Source organism: Mirounga angustirostris, unplaced genomic scaffold (genome assembly GCF_029215605.1).
Source record: "Mirounga angustirostris isolate CCGP_5_RB_7025 unplaced genomic scaffold, mMirAng1.0.hap1 SCAF_15, whole genome shotgun sequence".
Taxonomy (NCBI): Eukaryota; Metazoa; Chordata; class Mammalia; order Carnivora; family Phocidae; genus Mirounga; species Mirounga angustirostris.
Window position 1 is genome coordinate 14,187,683 of NW_026991723.1, and position 13,830 is coordinate 14,201,512.

At 36.4% G+C, this 13,830-nt stretch overlaps 1 protein-coding gene across 5 annotated transcripts in view; it reads right to left on the bottom strand.

The window, feature by feature from the left end:
* Nucleotides 1-588: 588 nt before the first annotated feature.
* Nucleotides 589-13,830, bottom strand: part of ABHD17B (abhydrolase domain containing 17B, depalmitoylase) — a 50,036-nt gene continuing 36,794 nt past the window's right edge. For all 5 annotated transcript variants that reach the window (XM_064579489.1, XM_064579488.1, XM_045882243.3 and 2 more), the window contains 3 exons: nucleotides 12,780-13,249; nucleotides 8,364-8,543; nucleotides 589-5,658 (listed from right to left, as the gene is read on the bottom strand). In XM_064579489.1, the coding sequence (XP_064435559.1) occupies nucleotides 5,439-5,658; nucleotides 8,364-8,543; nucleotides 12,780-13,249 (870 nt within the window). In that variant the 3' untranslated portion in view covers nucleotides 589-5,438. The remainder of the gene's footprint in view (nucleotides 5,659-8,363; nucleotides 8,544-12,779; nucleotides 13,250-13,830) is intronic.

Here is a 13,830-nt window from a genome sequence, read left to right on the forward strand (position 1 = left end):
ATTAGATACTTTAGCAGTTTTAATTATCAATTTCGATAGCTTCACATGTATTCAGGGATATATAAGCTTTCTTGGGTCTCTCTCCCACCTGCCCAATCTTTTTCTCATGGTGGACTTAGAAGGCCTGATGAGCTCAAACTTCCAGACTTGAAAGAGCTGGGGGGAAAAAAAAAAGCAAAATCTTTAACTTTGGTGAAGCAATCTAGATGACCTCTGGACTTTAACTTGAATATATCGACACAATTTGAAATTGTTTAAATACAAACGCAAGTTTCATCTGAGTAGGATTTATACTGTAAAATGTAATTAGAAGTCCATGAATCCACCAGACTTTCAATAATTTGGAACAGAGCAGTACATTTATTTATTTTTTTAAAGATTTTATTTATTTGACAGAGAGAGACACAGCGAGAGAGGGAACACAAGCAGGGGGAGTGGGAGAGAGAGAAGCAGGCTTCCCGCTGAGCCGGGAGCCTGATGCGGGGCTCGATCCCAGGACTCTGGGATCATGACCTGAGCCGAAGGCAGACGCTTAACGACTGAGCCACCCAGGCGCCCCGCCCACCGGGTTTCTAATGAAAGAACCAGTTTTTTTTTTTTTTTTTAAAGATTTTATTTATTTATTTGAGAGAGAGAATGAGAGAGAGAGCACATGAGAGGGGGGAGGGTCAGAGGCAGAAGCAGGCTCCCTGCCGAGCAGGGAGCCCGATGCGGGACTTGATCCCGGGACTCCAGGATCATGACCTGAGCCGAAGGCAGTCGCTTAACCAACTGAGCCACCCAAGCGCCCCTGAAAGAACCAGTTTAACAGCTTTTAGCTCACTGACATTTACACTCTATGCTTTACTTCCTGTTTTTTTTTTTTTTAAACTAATGTCTAGTGGGTCATTTCCAGGCTTGAGGTATTTGCTTCCTTCCTTGGTATTACTCATTCCACTACTCAGTCAGATGCATAATCTATTAGAGATGTAGTAGACAAATGTCTTCTCTCTGCATCCTGCATAACTCAAAACACAATTCCAAGTATCCTACGTGTAGTTCCTTTTTTGGTTACTGGACACTTGGCATGTACAGCCTCATTAGAATGTAACATGCTTGGGGCTCCTTCCTGGGTGGCTCAGTCATTAAGCATCTGCCTTTGGCTCAGGTCATGATCTAAGGGTCCTGGGATTGGGCCCCACATCTGGCTCCCCGCTTGGCGGGAAGCCTGCTTCTCCCTCTCCCACTCCCCCTGCTTGTGTTCCCTCTCTTGCTGTGTCTCTCTGTCAAATAAAACCTTTGGGGGAAAAAAAATGTAACGTACTACCACAGTATTTAACTATAATACCTGTTTAAAATTAAGGCAACAAATTAAAAGCCCACCCATCACCATTTAGTAATAACTGCTTTGATACGGTTTTCAATGTAATCGCTTATTCTCAGTGTTATAATTTGTAGTTAATGTGCTGCTTAAGTAACCACTTGACTGTTTATTCATGTGACTACAATCTTCACTAAGTTTTAACACAGCCAAATGGCTGTTACTGAGCCTAGTGAAAATGGATTAGTGTTAAAATACTTTATATAATTAATTTGATAAATGTGAAAGGCACAACCTACCAAGTTAGTATTCAATGAATAATTAACTGATAAGGAGAAATCTAAGAGCCATTTAAAAAAATAAAATCATGATTAATATTGGAGAGCAAATAAGTTTGTTGTATTATAATTCAAAGGGATCATTGATGTACTAGTCCAGATAAATTTGATGAAGAGAAGATATTAAGTACAACTAATGACAATCATATTGTGGATCTTGGCAAAGTTACTTTTCTTTGGGTTTGTTTCCTCATCTGTAAAATGAAGGGATTAAGCTATTTCATATCTAAAGTTTTTAAGATTTAGGAGTTTGTCTGGCTTTCCAGAATACCTGTTCTTGAAAAAAATTTTTGTCATATAGAATGTCTAAATGTTGGGGAGCCTGGGTGGTTCAGTCGTTAAGCCTCTGCCTTTGGCTCAGGTCATGATCCCAGGGTCCTGGGACTGAGCCCAACATTGGGCTCCCTGCTCAGCGGGGAGTGTGCTTCTTCCTCTCCCACTGCCCCTGCTTGTGTTCCCTGTCTGTCATATAAATAAATAAAATCTTAAAAAAAAATGTCTAAATGCACCAAGAACATTCTATTAATAGGACAGTTGATGTCAGTTTACAATTTTAAAAAGTTATTTTCATTCTTCAAGCTTTCTTAAAGTGAGCAATACCTAACATTTATAGAAATCACCAAGAAAAACTACTGCAATACATTCTTATGTAGGATACAGAAGTGGTAAATTTCAGTAAGTTAGAAGTCTGGAAAAGTGTATAGATCATAAACCAATATATTAAAGTTCTTTTTCTGCTTTATGTACTTGAAGATATGGCAGGAGTTATGTACACTGCCAAACATTTCCCCAGGATTAGTGTTACCATCCAAATTCCACCATGTTGGTATGCACAAAAGACAACTATCAAAATAAGTTATCTGAGGCCACTCTAGCCCAGGTTAAAAATTGTTATGAGTCTTTACAGATTAATTGGGTTGAGATTTTCATAACATTAGAAACATAAGATAGTATATCAATCAATCAGTTCCATCTCTTCTTTTCTAATGAGGAAACTGGTCCAGAGAAGTGACTTGGCAAGGCCACAGAGCTAATTGGTGTCAAGTGAGAAGAGAACCCAGATCTGCTTGCCAATTCTTCTACATGATACTGTCTTCTGGATGCCACAGGGCAGGCAATGCTCTGAAAAGGTAGGAGAAATCTGAATAGATGATGAAATCTTAAAGGGGACATTACATGGTCCATCTAGTTCAATTCCACATTTACATCTGGAATTTCTTCTGCAGCACTGTGGCAGATGTCATTCTGCTTCTCCCAGTGATAAGATCTTCTTCGAACATTAGGAGGCAAGCCCTTTCTGTCATGGACAAATAATCAGTTGGTTCTTTCTTACACTGAACTCCAACCCGCCATTTTGGAACTTTCACCTAGTTGTACTGAGTCAAAAAGAATAAATTGTACATGCCTCTCAAGTATCATTCCTTAGGTACATAATTCTCCAGTTGCTCTTTTGGTTTTAGTTTGTGGGACTCTTTCCAACTTGGTAAAACATTCCAGGATTTATTCTAATTTGTGAATATCCTTTTATTGCTTCCTGAAATTAATATTTACAGATGTGGTCTGACTTATCCTTTGTATGAGATTATTGCCCCATGATGAATTTTTCCACACCCTAAAATTATAGCCCATTACAACCGGCTCACATGTTATTTCTAGCAAACTAAAAATATCCAGGTTTTTTTAATCTATAAACTCTTGATAAATGCAGTGTCATATTCCTATCAATGGCTTTCTATTATATCAAGGATAATAATCAGGGTCCATGACACCATGTAGGACTGTGCCCCTAACTAATTTGCCAGGCTCATCTTTATGTCATCTGTTCCCTTTGACTTCTGGCCAGGCTTTTTAGACTTCAAATGCACTGTCCTTCCTCTAGGCTTCCACATACTGTTCCCTTTAGCCAGCAATGATTTCCCTTGGCCATCAGGTTTAGTCATCCTTCAAAGTTCCTATCAAATATCACTTCTTTGTGCAACTCTTCCTCGCCCTTCTCCCCATGTTCCCCTCCATAAAGTACAATTTACCTGTTACAATAAGCTACAAATCTCCCTCAGCCTTACTCAAATAGTAATACTTATGCAATAAGGTATCTGTCTCCTTGGTTACACTGTGAAGTCTATGAGGACATGGTCGATGTTCACCTTTATCTGGCATAGGATATTACATGATTTAGACATTATTTCAATAAATATTTGTTGAATGAATGAATGCTGAATTAGTATGATCAATATTTTAAATTTAACAGGTAATCAAAGAAAACACATAGCTGAACTCTGGGGTGTAGGCTGTATAAAAAAAGGAATTGTACAGGCTCCACAACAATCTTGGTAAGGAAGAAACCTCTTCAAAAAAAGAAGTGATGATAAAATTGAGAAAACTACACAACTATGTTCTACAAAGATGAATGGTAAATGTTTTCAGTCCTTACGGTAAGGGATGGGAAGCATGGAAGAAGGCAAACAAGCACAGCTGGGTGGTATATTTGTTGTTTTACTGTTAATTTGACACATCTGAACCAAAGCATTCACAATACTTGATATACTTTGAAGATAATCATATACTATAGTCTTAGACATAACCACAGAACAAGCAGAACAATTAAAACTACATAAGGCCTTAAAATATATCCACAGTGTGTATTATTTCAATATTCATTCATGTACAAATTAGACTACATACCGTTAATTTTATTTTTATTTTACTTTCATTGTTTTATTCAGGCAGGATTCAATCAAGGAAAGGCAACTTAGTTTTTGTGTGTGAGCTTTGTTTTTTACTACATTGGTTAATATAAAAGTTATGAATTAAATGTTCTCTTATCTCCTGTATCCACAAGTGAATCCATGAAATTCTCAGATAGTAATCTAAAACAACAGATCCTATTAAAAATAGCCAAGGTGAAAAACAACCAAGTAGCCAGCCTGTTTGTGGTCTTGAAGAACATCTAATGGACTCTCATGTTTTCTTATAATGAAGAGTACTGTGATTCTATGAGATTAGTCAAAATTTAAAACAACATTGCATACAAAATCTTTCTTGAAACTCTAAATGCCTTTTTAAATAAGAAAAATGAGAATTTTAAGTAGTTGCCTCACAGTACCAAACCTATAAGTCAGAACTAGTTAAAATTCAGTGCTATCATGACTTCTCATTTACAGGTAACTAGTTGGTAAATTAATAGATGGCATAAAAATTAAGACTTACATCATTTTTTTTTCAAAGGAGAAAATGTATGATAACCAGGGAATACAGAAAATTCAATGTATTTTACAATAAAGTAACTGTTTAAACCTCAATCCCTGTACAACAGGGTTTAGGTCATCTCTAGTGAACTTGCACGTTTTCATACAGTTTATTCTATTATGAGTACTTGAATTGCTTTAGATATACAGCTTTTTACTGAAAGAATATTACATTTGTATACCTGGATAAGATTTAGTACATTGAGATGTTTTAAAAATATCTATAAATTTGTTTGATATGCAAAAGCATTTGGCAATACTTTTACAGCATTTGATTTTACAGAATTAAAATTTCATACAGTACTCATTTTGATGTTTAAAAAAAAATTCACAGAAAAAATATAAATTACACAGCCTGACTGCATGATACTGTTATTTCCAGTTTCTAGTTCTGGTAATAAAAACCTTCATTAAGTCTGTTAACAAATCATTACCTGTACATTTATGAAGGCAACTGACATGATTTGCAAACAAAACCTTCAGGTTTTATGTTATTTACCAAAGAGTGCAGTTCAGCAAGAAAAGAAAACCCAGTCTGCAAATTTACAGAATATTTTACAAATTTACCAGTTCCTGTGACACAAACTGTTTCAACCTTTCAAGGTACTGTCCATAAAGTTCCACATCATTGTGACCTGCCCCTTCAACCCACAGAGGCTCCACAGGTCTTTGGCAGCGCTCAAACAGTGCGAGGCCATGTGAAAAGTCAATGACTTCATCTTCAGTCCCATGAATTATTAATACTGGGGAGGTTATCTTAGAGATTTTGTCAATGCTGTAAGAAAAGAGAAGGGTGTAGAAAGTCAATGAATTAGCTACGAAAAGGAACGTAAAAACAAATTTTCTTGCGATATCCCGAAGATCATTCAAATATCAGAATGGTCTGAATTAACCCAGAAGAAACGGATACCTCTTGGATTTCAAATAAGATTTAAAAGTCACTTTACATACTCCTTATTTTAAGATTACCTGAGGAAGCTAACTTCATGCACTTCTGTTTTGAGGGAATCATTCGTTACTGTCAACCTACTGCACCTTTCTACAATGTTTAGCACAGAGAAACGTAGGTTGGAAGGAGAGGAGGAAACTAAGGAGTATTCAAGTATGTGCTAACTTTATACCTCTCTGCACTCATTTTTTCTCTCCCTTAATCTACTAAAATGACAGCAAAATGTTTTTTGTTTTTATTTTGGGTTATCAACTCACAAAAATAGGAAGAATGCAATAAAACATAAAATTTTGGAGCTGGAAAGCAGATAAATGTGTGGGATAAGAGATTAAAAGTGTAGGGAAAAGCCAATTTTAAGGGGATAGAAGGTAAAGTGAAGAAACAATCCAATTTATACCATGGGATACCCCAGGAGGCTAGGAATTGACATGGGGATGAAGGCAGGTGATAGAGGAGTCTATAGAATTTGTTCAAAGTCTGTTTAAGAATTAAGTCCCTCTGCTTTAGGTTCTTTCCCCCTCTTTTTTGTAGATTGGTAGCTGCACTCTACCCCAAACTGAAGGTTTTATGGACCAGGGAATTGCGAGGCACAGTTTAAGGCAAAGAGGTAAACACACATACGTGTAAACACACATACTGCTGCTATGAACCCATTTTCTGTACTGAGTTCCCAGAATGCTGGCAGCCAGGCCTTCACTCCTCCAGGGAGGACTTTTAGAAAGACTCCTTGGTGGAGACTATATACACCTTAAGAGGAAAGATACAGAAATAATGACACAGGATAGGATCCCCAAGTAACTGGCCAGATCACTGTATAGTGAAGCTCACACGCAACAAGACTTAACCACCTGCTTCAGATCAGCAATTTAGTTTCTCACTTTTACATATGAAGAGACAACCAAGAATTATCAGACATCAGAGAACACTTTAAGTATCAGACAGATCAAAACAATTTAAAAAAGGCAACTTGAAGGAGACATAAGCTACACAAAGAGACCTTATAAACGAATTTTAACACTTAAAAAAAAAATAAATCTTTCCAGAGAGAAAGGAGGCATTATAAAATGAGGATACAATCGTGAAAAAGGAAATCAATGGAATAATTCAAGGCTACACTTGGTAAGGAAAAACGCTTGGGTATATTATTTGCTATCAAATGTTCAACAGTCTATGGACTCCCGAGAAATAAACGGAGGGTTTTAGAGGGGAGGGGGTGGGGGGATGGGATAGCCCGGTGATGAGTATTAAGGAGGGCATGTATTACATGGGGCACTGGGTGTTATACGCAAACAATGAATCATGGAACACTACATCAAAAACTAATGATGTACTGTATGGTGACTAACATAATAAAAAAAGATGTTCGGTAGTAAAGGAATTATAACAAATAAAAAGAGATTTATGTTCTTTTTCAAACAATTTGAGGTTAAGTGCTGCTCTCTTTGTTGGCATAGCAGAAATGAAAGAGGGAGCTGGACAGAGATACAGGGTGGCAAAAGCATTACCCCATTTCCCCAAATACTCCATCATTCTTAGTTTTCCATTAGAAGCAGTATAATGCACATACCTTCCAATATACCATTATCTATAACATAAAACAAACCCCAAATTAATGTAAAAACAAAAAACCTCCCACAGCCTGCTCATATACTCCCACCATTAGCTTCCCTACAAAAGTGACGCCTTACTGGCTAATGATGAAAAAATTTGCTTTTGAAATGACCCTTGTTGTTTTTATAAAAAAGCAAGTGATGACTCTGGCCTTTGGCCCACCCATCATTCACAAAAAATTCTTTGTATGGCTGCCAACTGGGGAAAAGAAATAAGACTGAAATTTGCCAGCTTCTCACTGCTTGCCTTCTCCTTTTGAGAAAAATGGGCCATCAGTTTTTTCCAATTATGAAGAGGAGCTAGAGGAACTTTCATCTTGTCTTGAGAAGTAGTCCTCCTTTCAAATTTGAATAAAACTGTTTGCAGATTTTGTGGTGGCAATACATTCAAGTTAATTTAAGACAGAATTTTTTTGCAATTCACTTCTTTTGTAAATCAGCTATCATCAGATGCCATTCACTAATATTCATGCACATGTCTCATTTTCCCTTTACTCTTCCTCTCCTCCAATATTCTATCTCACTGAATGGTACCATTATTCATTAGCAGCTCAAGTCAGAACCCTAGGAATTACATTCAAGTTCTTTTGTTTAGCATCTTCTATTCACTTTGACACTCAGTTCTATCAATTTCATTTCTCAAATTCATTCTCTTATCTCTAATACTACTAGTCAGTGCTACTCTCTAGGGTATAAGGCCCTCAGCTCTTTTCATCAGGATTATTACTGTTCAAATATTTCAGCCTCCTGACTAGGGTCCTGCCACTACCCTTTTCAAAAATTAATTTTTCACAATTTCTATAATACATATACAATAGAAGTTCATGGCTAAATGAGTTGTATTATGAATACCTTAAGTGATGAAAAAAAATGCCCTTAAAAATTTCTTTGAATTAAACGATTTTGAATATTGATACTTACTTTGGGAATGCATCAAAACAGTAGGTCTTCTTGGTATCAGGAAAAGCAACACGCATTCCTGAAGTCAAAGGAGAATGAAGAATAACAGCAGCACTCTCATACCGAGCAGCAAGATCCACAGATGGTACTGTCCCTATACTTTGGCCATATATAATCACATTTTCAGGGCGAATGCCATATCTACAAAGTTCAGAAATTAAAAAAAAAAAGTGGAGAATTGGACTGATATGAAATATTCAATCATTTTCTTTCTTTCTTTTTTTTTAAAAAGATTTTATTCATTCATTTGAGAGAGGGAGAGTGAGAGAGCACGAGAGGGGTGAGGGGCAGAGGGAGAAGCAGGCTCCCCACCGAGCAGGACCCTGGGATCAGGAGCTGAGCCAAAGGCAGATGCTTAACTGACTGAGCCACCCAGGCGCCCTACAGTCAGTCATTTTCTAAGGACTTAATCTTATAATAGAATGACTTAGAATGAGACAATGTCAACTTTATACTTAAAATATATTTCATAGCCATCATTATCATATTTAATGCTACAATAAAATCTATATTCTTAGCTTATTTAATCTGTTTCATCTTTTGGAAAAAGAAATGCTGAGGTCTTTTAAAACTTCAAACTTAAATGAATTCATTAAATCATTTATGCAATTCAATGTAGCATACTGTTGGCTAAATCCTGAACATATTACATCAGTTTTTTCCAATTATTTTTAATAGATTGATGTTTAATAGACATTAACTGTCTTATTTTCCATTCAAAGTAACAAAAGTTCGTTGTCTAGACATCAAAAGTGGCTCATTTTATTTTTTGAAGTTGGTCATAGTGATGAAAAGTGCTACATATGGTTACTGTATGGAATGAATAAAACAATATATATATTTTAGCTGAAAGCAAATTACTATTTTTCTTGAAAGTTGCCTTTACTATGGACTAATGATTGGAAAGATAAACATACTGAAGAGACTTTCAAATGCCTTATGATTCAGTTAATTATGAACAAACTTCATGCTAAAATCTCGAGTACTGCCTTTACCTAACCCTTAAAAATGTTGCAGATTTAAATATGTCAACTCATTGCCTCAAATATATCAAATATAATCTATGTTCCAAACATTGTTACTTGTCTATGGTATAACTGTCCCAACTGTAAACTACTGCAAGTAGAAATGAAGTGCTATAGGAGCTAACGAATGTGGGGTTAAGGGTTAGTTAGAGTAAGATCAAATACGCTTTTCCACTTTAGAAGCCTGAGAGCAGTCACTTCTGGATGCTAACAGCCATTCGCACAACAGCATCCGGTCTTTTGAAAAGGTAATGGAGCTTTCCAAGTATCTAAACATGAAAAAATTGCAAGACAAACCCCATGTGCTCCCTCTGGCCCTTTCCAGGGGCCCAGGGCTCTTTGAACTGTCTGGGTAATGACATACTTCCCCATAATTTCTTCCAATCATTCCTACATAAGCATTTAGATATGCCCCAGAGGTTGGGTTCCATCTACTCCAGACTAACGCTAAATATAAGTAAACTGAGAAAAGTCTTTTTCTTTAAGACCTGACTAATTCTTCATAGGAGTGAAGAAGTTACAAAAATGAACATCTGCAGCATCAGCATTAACTCTTGAGGCTGTATGGTTGCTGTTAGCTGAATAGCAGCACTGTTGGTGGCGACTATGGGTTTTAGGCTAATGTTAGCAATGGCAAGGCTCCAGAGTAGAAGCAGATGCCAATTTAGCATCAGAGAACTCAAAGCAGTAACAGAATTTCAGAACAGTACAACTTAGGACTTTAAAGACCACCTAATCTAGTTCAGCTGCTTATGAAGCAGATGTTCAAAGTCAGAGTAAGTCAGTGGCAGACCTATAATTAGAACCCAGGTACCCTGACTCCCAGTCCAGTGACTTTTTCATTATAGCACACAGATAATGAGCTCAAAGACTGTTGTACTATTTTGAAATTCATCTATTCTGCCCTTGTTCCTCATTCATCAAGTATGTGTGGCCATTAACTATGTTTAAAAAGATGAATTAAGTCAAGACTAGAAATTATTTTTTAAAGTTTCCTTCAAATTGACATCAGACAAGAGGAAAAATAGGAAAAAGTTAACCGGGCGCCTGGGTGACTCAGTCATTAAGTGACTGCCTTCGGCTCGGGTCATGATCTCAGGGTCCTGGGATGGAGCCCCACATCTGAGCTCCGTGCTCCGCAGGAAGCCTGCTTCTCCCTCTCCCACTCCCCCTGCTTGTGTTCCCTCCCTCTCTCGCTGTGTCTGTCTTTGTCAAATAAATAAAAATTAAAAAAAAAAAAAAAAAAAAGGAAAAGTTAACCACCTACAAGAGTGGATTTTTTTTTTTTAACATAAACTTCGAACACTGAATTGGATACTAATATGTTCTGGCTGAATAGTTATCTTTTCATGTTATGAGAAGCATTAATAATGAAGGCTATCTGCTATTTATTACTTAGCATCCTTAAAAACTGTCCCAATCCACTGAAGTTATACTTTAAAAGAGTTGAGTTGTATCTCAATAAATGTCATTAAAAATATTTATTATCATATTTTCCTGACAGGTACTATACTATATTCAATTGGCTGAGTCTGGAAAGTGGGAACTCATTTATTTTTGTTTGTAGGACTGAGGGGACTGATACTATTATACCTGAAGCAGATTTTGACTCTGGTCATTTAAGGCAGTTTTTAAGTTTACAAATTTTTACCATTCCCTGCCCCCCCACAACTCGTTACCTACTTCTTATAATACCATTTTTTTTAACTCATCAGGTATGTTTTCATATCATTTCAAGTGATTTAAGAATCCCCTTTATATGAAACTTTGCAATGAGAATATAGTTTTATTATATATCTTATAGAAGTAAATACTTTTAAAAGTATTTTCTAAAAAAGGTTATGCCTATTAACAAAATTGTGGAGGTTCTAACTGAAACCATCAATATTTATTTATTTAAAAGATTTTATTTATTTATTTGTCAGAGAGAGAGAGAGTACAAGCAGGGGGAGTGGCAGGCACAGGGAGAAGCAGGCTCCCTGTTAAGCAAGGAGCCTGATGCAGGACTCGATCCCAGGACCCTGAGATCATGACCTGAGCCGAAGGCTCATCTGAGTCACCCAGGCGCCCCTGAAACCATTAATATTTAAACATTAAATTAGAAATGATAAAATTTTTAAGTCCTTTAAGCTTTAGTCTAAAATACTTTGGAAATCAGGCAGCTTATCAGTGGACAATATGAGGAATAACTTGAACTAAACTATCTTTATTGTACATGAACCATCTGATGAAAAAAACCCCTGAAATCTACAAAACTGAAATATTTTACAATACTGGTGAGTAGGAAAGATTAAAGCAATTTCTAGTTCTCAAAAATATATTGTTATAACCAAAGAATAACTGACATGGTAAGAGAATTTGCTTAAATGATTTATCATAAAATTACCTTTTTTTGTATGTGAGATCATCTCTCCAAATTTTATTAGTCCAGAATGCAAAGTAAAAAATCTCACTTTTATAGAATGCTTTAAAAATAGTTCCAATAAAATATCTGTAAGTCATACTTCTAAGAGATTACATAAAATAATGCAAACCCTGGCTTATGATTTTAACAAAAACAATCCAGTCTCTTACACTCTTAATGACAGAATAAGTAAATCATTAGCTAAGTCATGGTTATCTCTCATTCCCTTGTTTATTCAAAGTTGCAACATCACACTCCACACGTTTATAAAACCAAATATTTGTCATCGGCTTAAATTTTAAAGAAAATCACACACATGCACTAACAGACACAAATGAGATCTGTCTTAAAAACTATGCTATTTTGGGGTGCTTGGGTGGCTCAGTCAGTTAAGCATCTGCCTTTGGCTCAGGTCACTATCCCAGGGTCCTGAGATCGAGCCCCACATCCGGCTCCCTGTTCACAGGAGGCCTGCTTCTCGCTCTCTCCCTGCTTGTGCTCTCACTCTCTCTCTCAAATAAATAAATCTTTTTTTTTTTAAAGATTTTATTTATTTATTTTGTGAAAGAGACACACAGCGAGAGAGGGCACACAAGCAGGGGGAGTGGGACGGGGAGAAGCAGGCTCCCCGCCGAGCAGGGAGCCCAGATGCAGGGCTCGATCCCAGGACCCTGGGATCATGACCTGAGCTGAAGGCAGATGCTTATAAAATCTTAAAAAAAAAAAAAAAAAAAAAATCGCTTGGAAAAAAAAAAAAAACTACGCTACTTTTAAAAATTTAAAATTACAATCTAAGAGCTTAAGTCTTAATAAGTATATATTGGTAAATATAATGTCTATTAAGTACTTCAAAACATGTGTTATAAAAACTACTTCCTTTTTTAATATAAGACAATTTTAGTCAACCATCATAAAAGATGTGCAAAATAATTCCCAATTATGATTTACCTTGTCCTAAGAGCAAGCCAAGCAGCTTCGATATCTGCATAGAGGTTCTTCTCTGTTGGTTTCCCGGAACTTGCGCCATATCCAGAATAATCATATGAGAATATATTACAATTAATCCGTGATCCCAGTCCTATGTAAAAGCTGCTCATCTGACCAAGATCAACAGCATTTCCATGTGAGAAGAGTAAAGTATATTTGGCATTGGGTGAACAACGCACAAACATGCAGGCAATTCTGTTGCCTTTACTGGTTCTAGTCATGAAACACTCAATAGCATCTTTTTCTCTAGAAGAATATTGCCAGTCTGCTCGTTCTGACAGATGTAAAGTCCAGCGGCTTCCACTTTCATCACACATCAAGGTATAAGTAGGATCAGGTGGCAAAAATGCTAATTTTGAAGCAATTTTCCCAGGGCAAGGCGGACAGCAGAAGAGGCAACATAGCTCACTAAATGAAAGATTATTCATCTTCTGAAAAAGAAAAGGAGATAGCAAATGTTTTAATTATTGAATATGGATTCTGTATTTTCATACAATAGAAGGTCAAAAACAAAGGCACTGGTAAATTCTACTGCTGCTCAGTGTCGACTGATATTATTTCAAGTATCCTTTGCCTAAACAGATTTTTGACATCATTCTAGATATAATTTAAATCCTCTGGTGAGGCAAATATTCCTGACCAGGAAATACTCAACTATTACAGGACGTTTCAAATAGTAGTGATTATGTAATATTTAACCAAAATATGAAAACTAACAGGAAGAGTAAAGGTAGTATCTGTTATTGCTCCATAGATAACAGCATAAGAGGTATGAAATATCTTTAGAATAGTGTGTAATTTCTGGGTTAAGTCAGTGAAAATTCTCAGAATCTCATGGAAAGGTAGGTATTTAACACGATACAGTAAATATATAATGATACCATATACATTGTTCATTTTCATGAATGAAGTGCTTGTTATTTGTCAGGCATTGTGCTAGGTATTCTATGTGTATTACCACATTTAATCCTCAAAACAACCCTGGTTGATCTGAGACCAGAAACTTGCACAG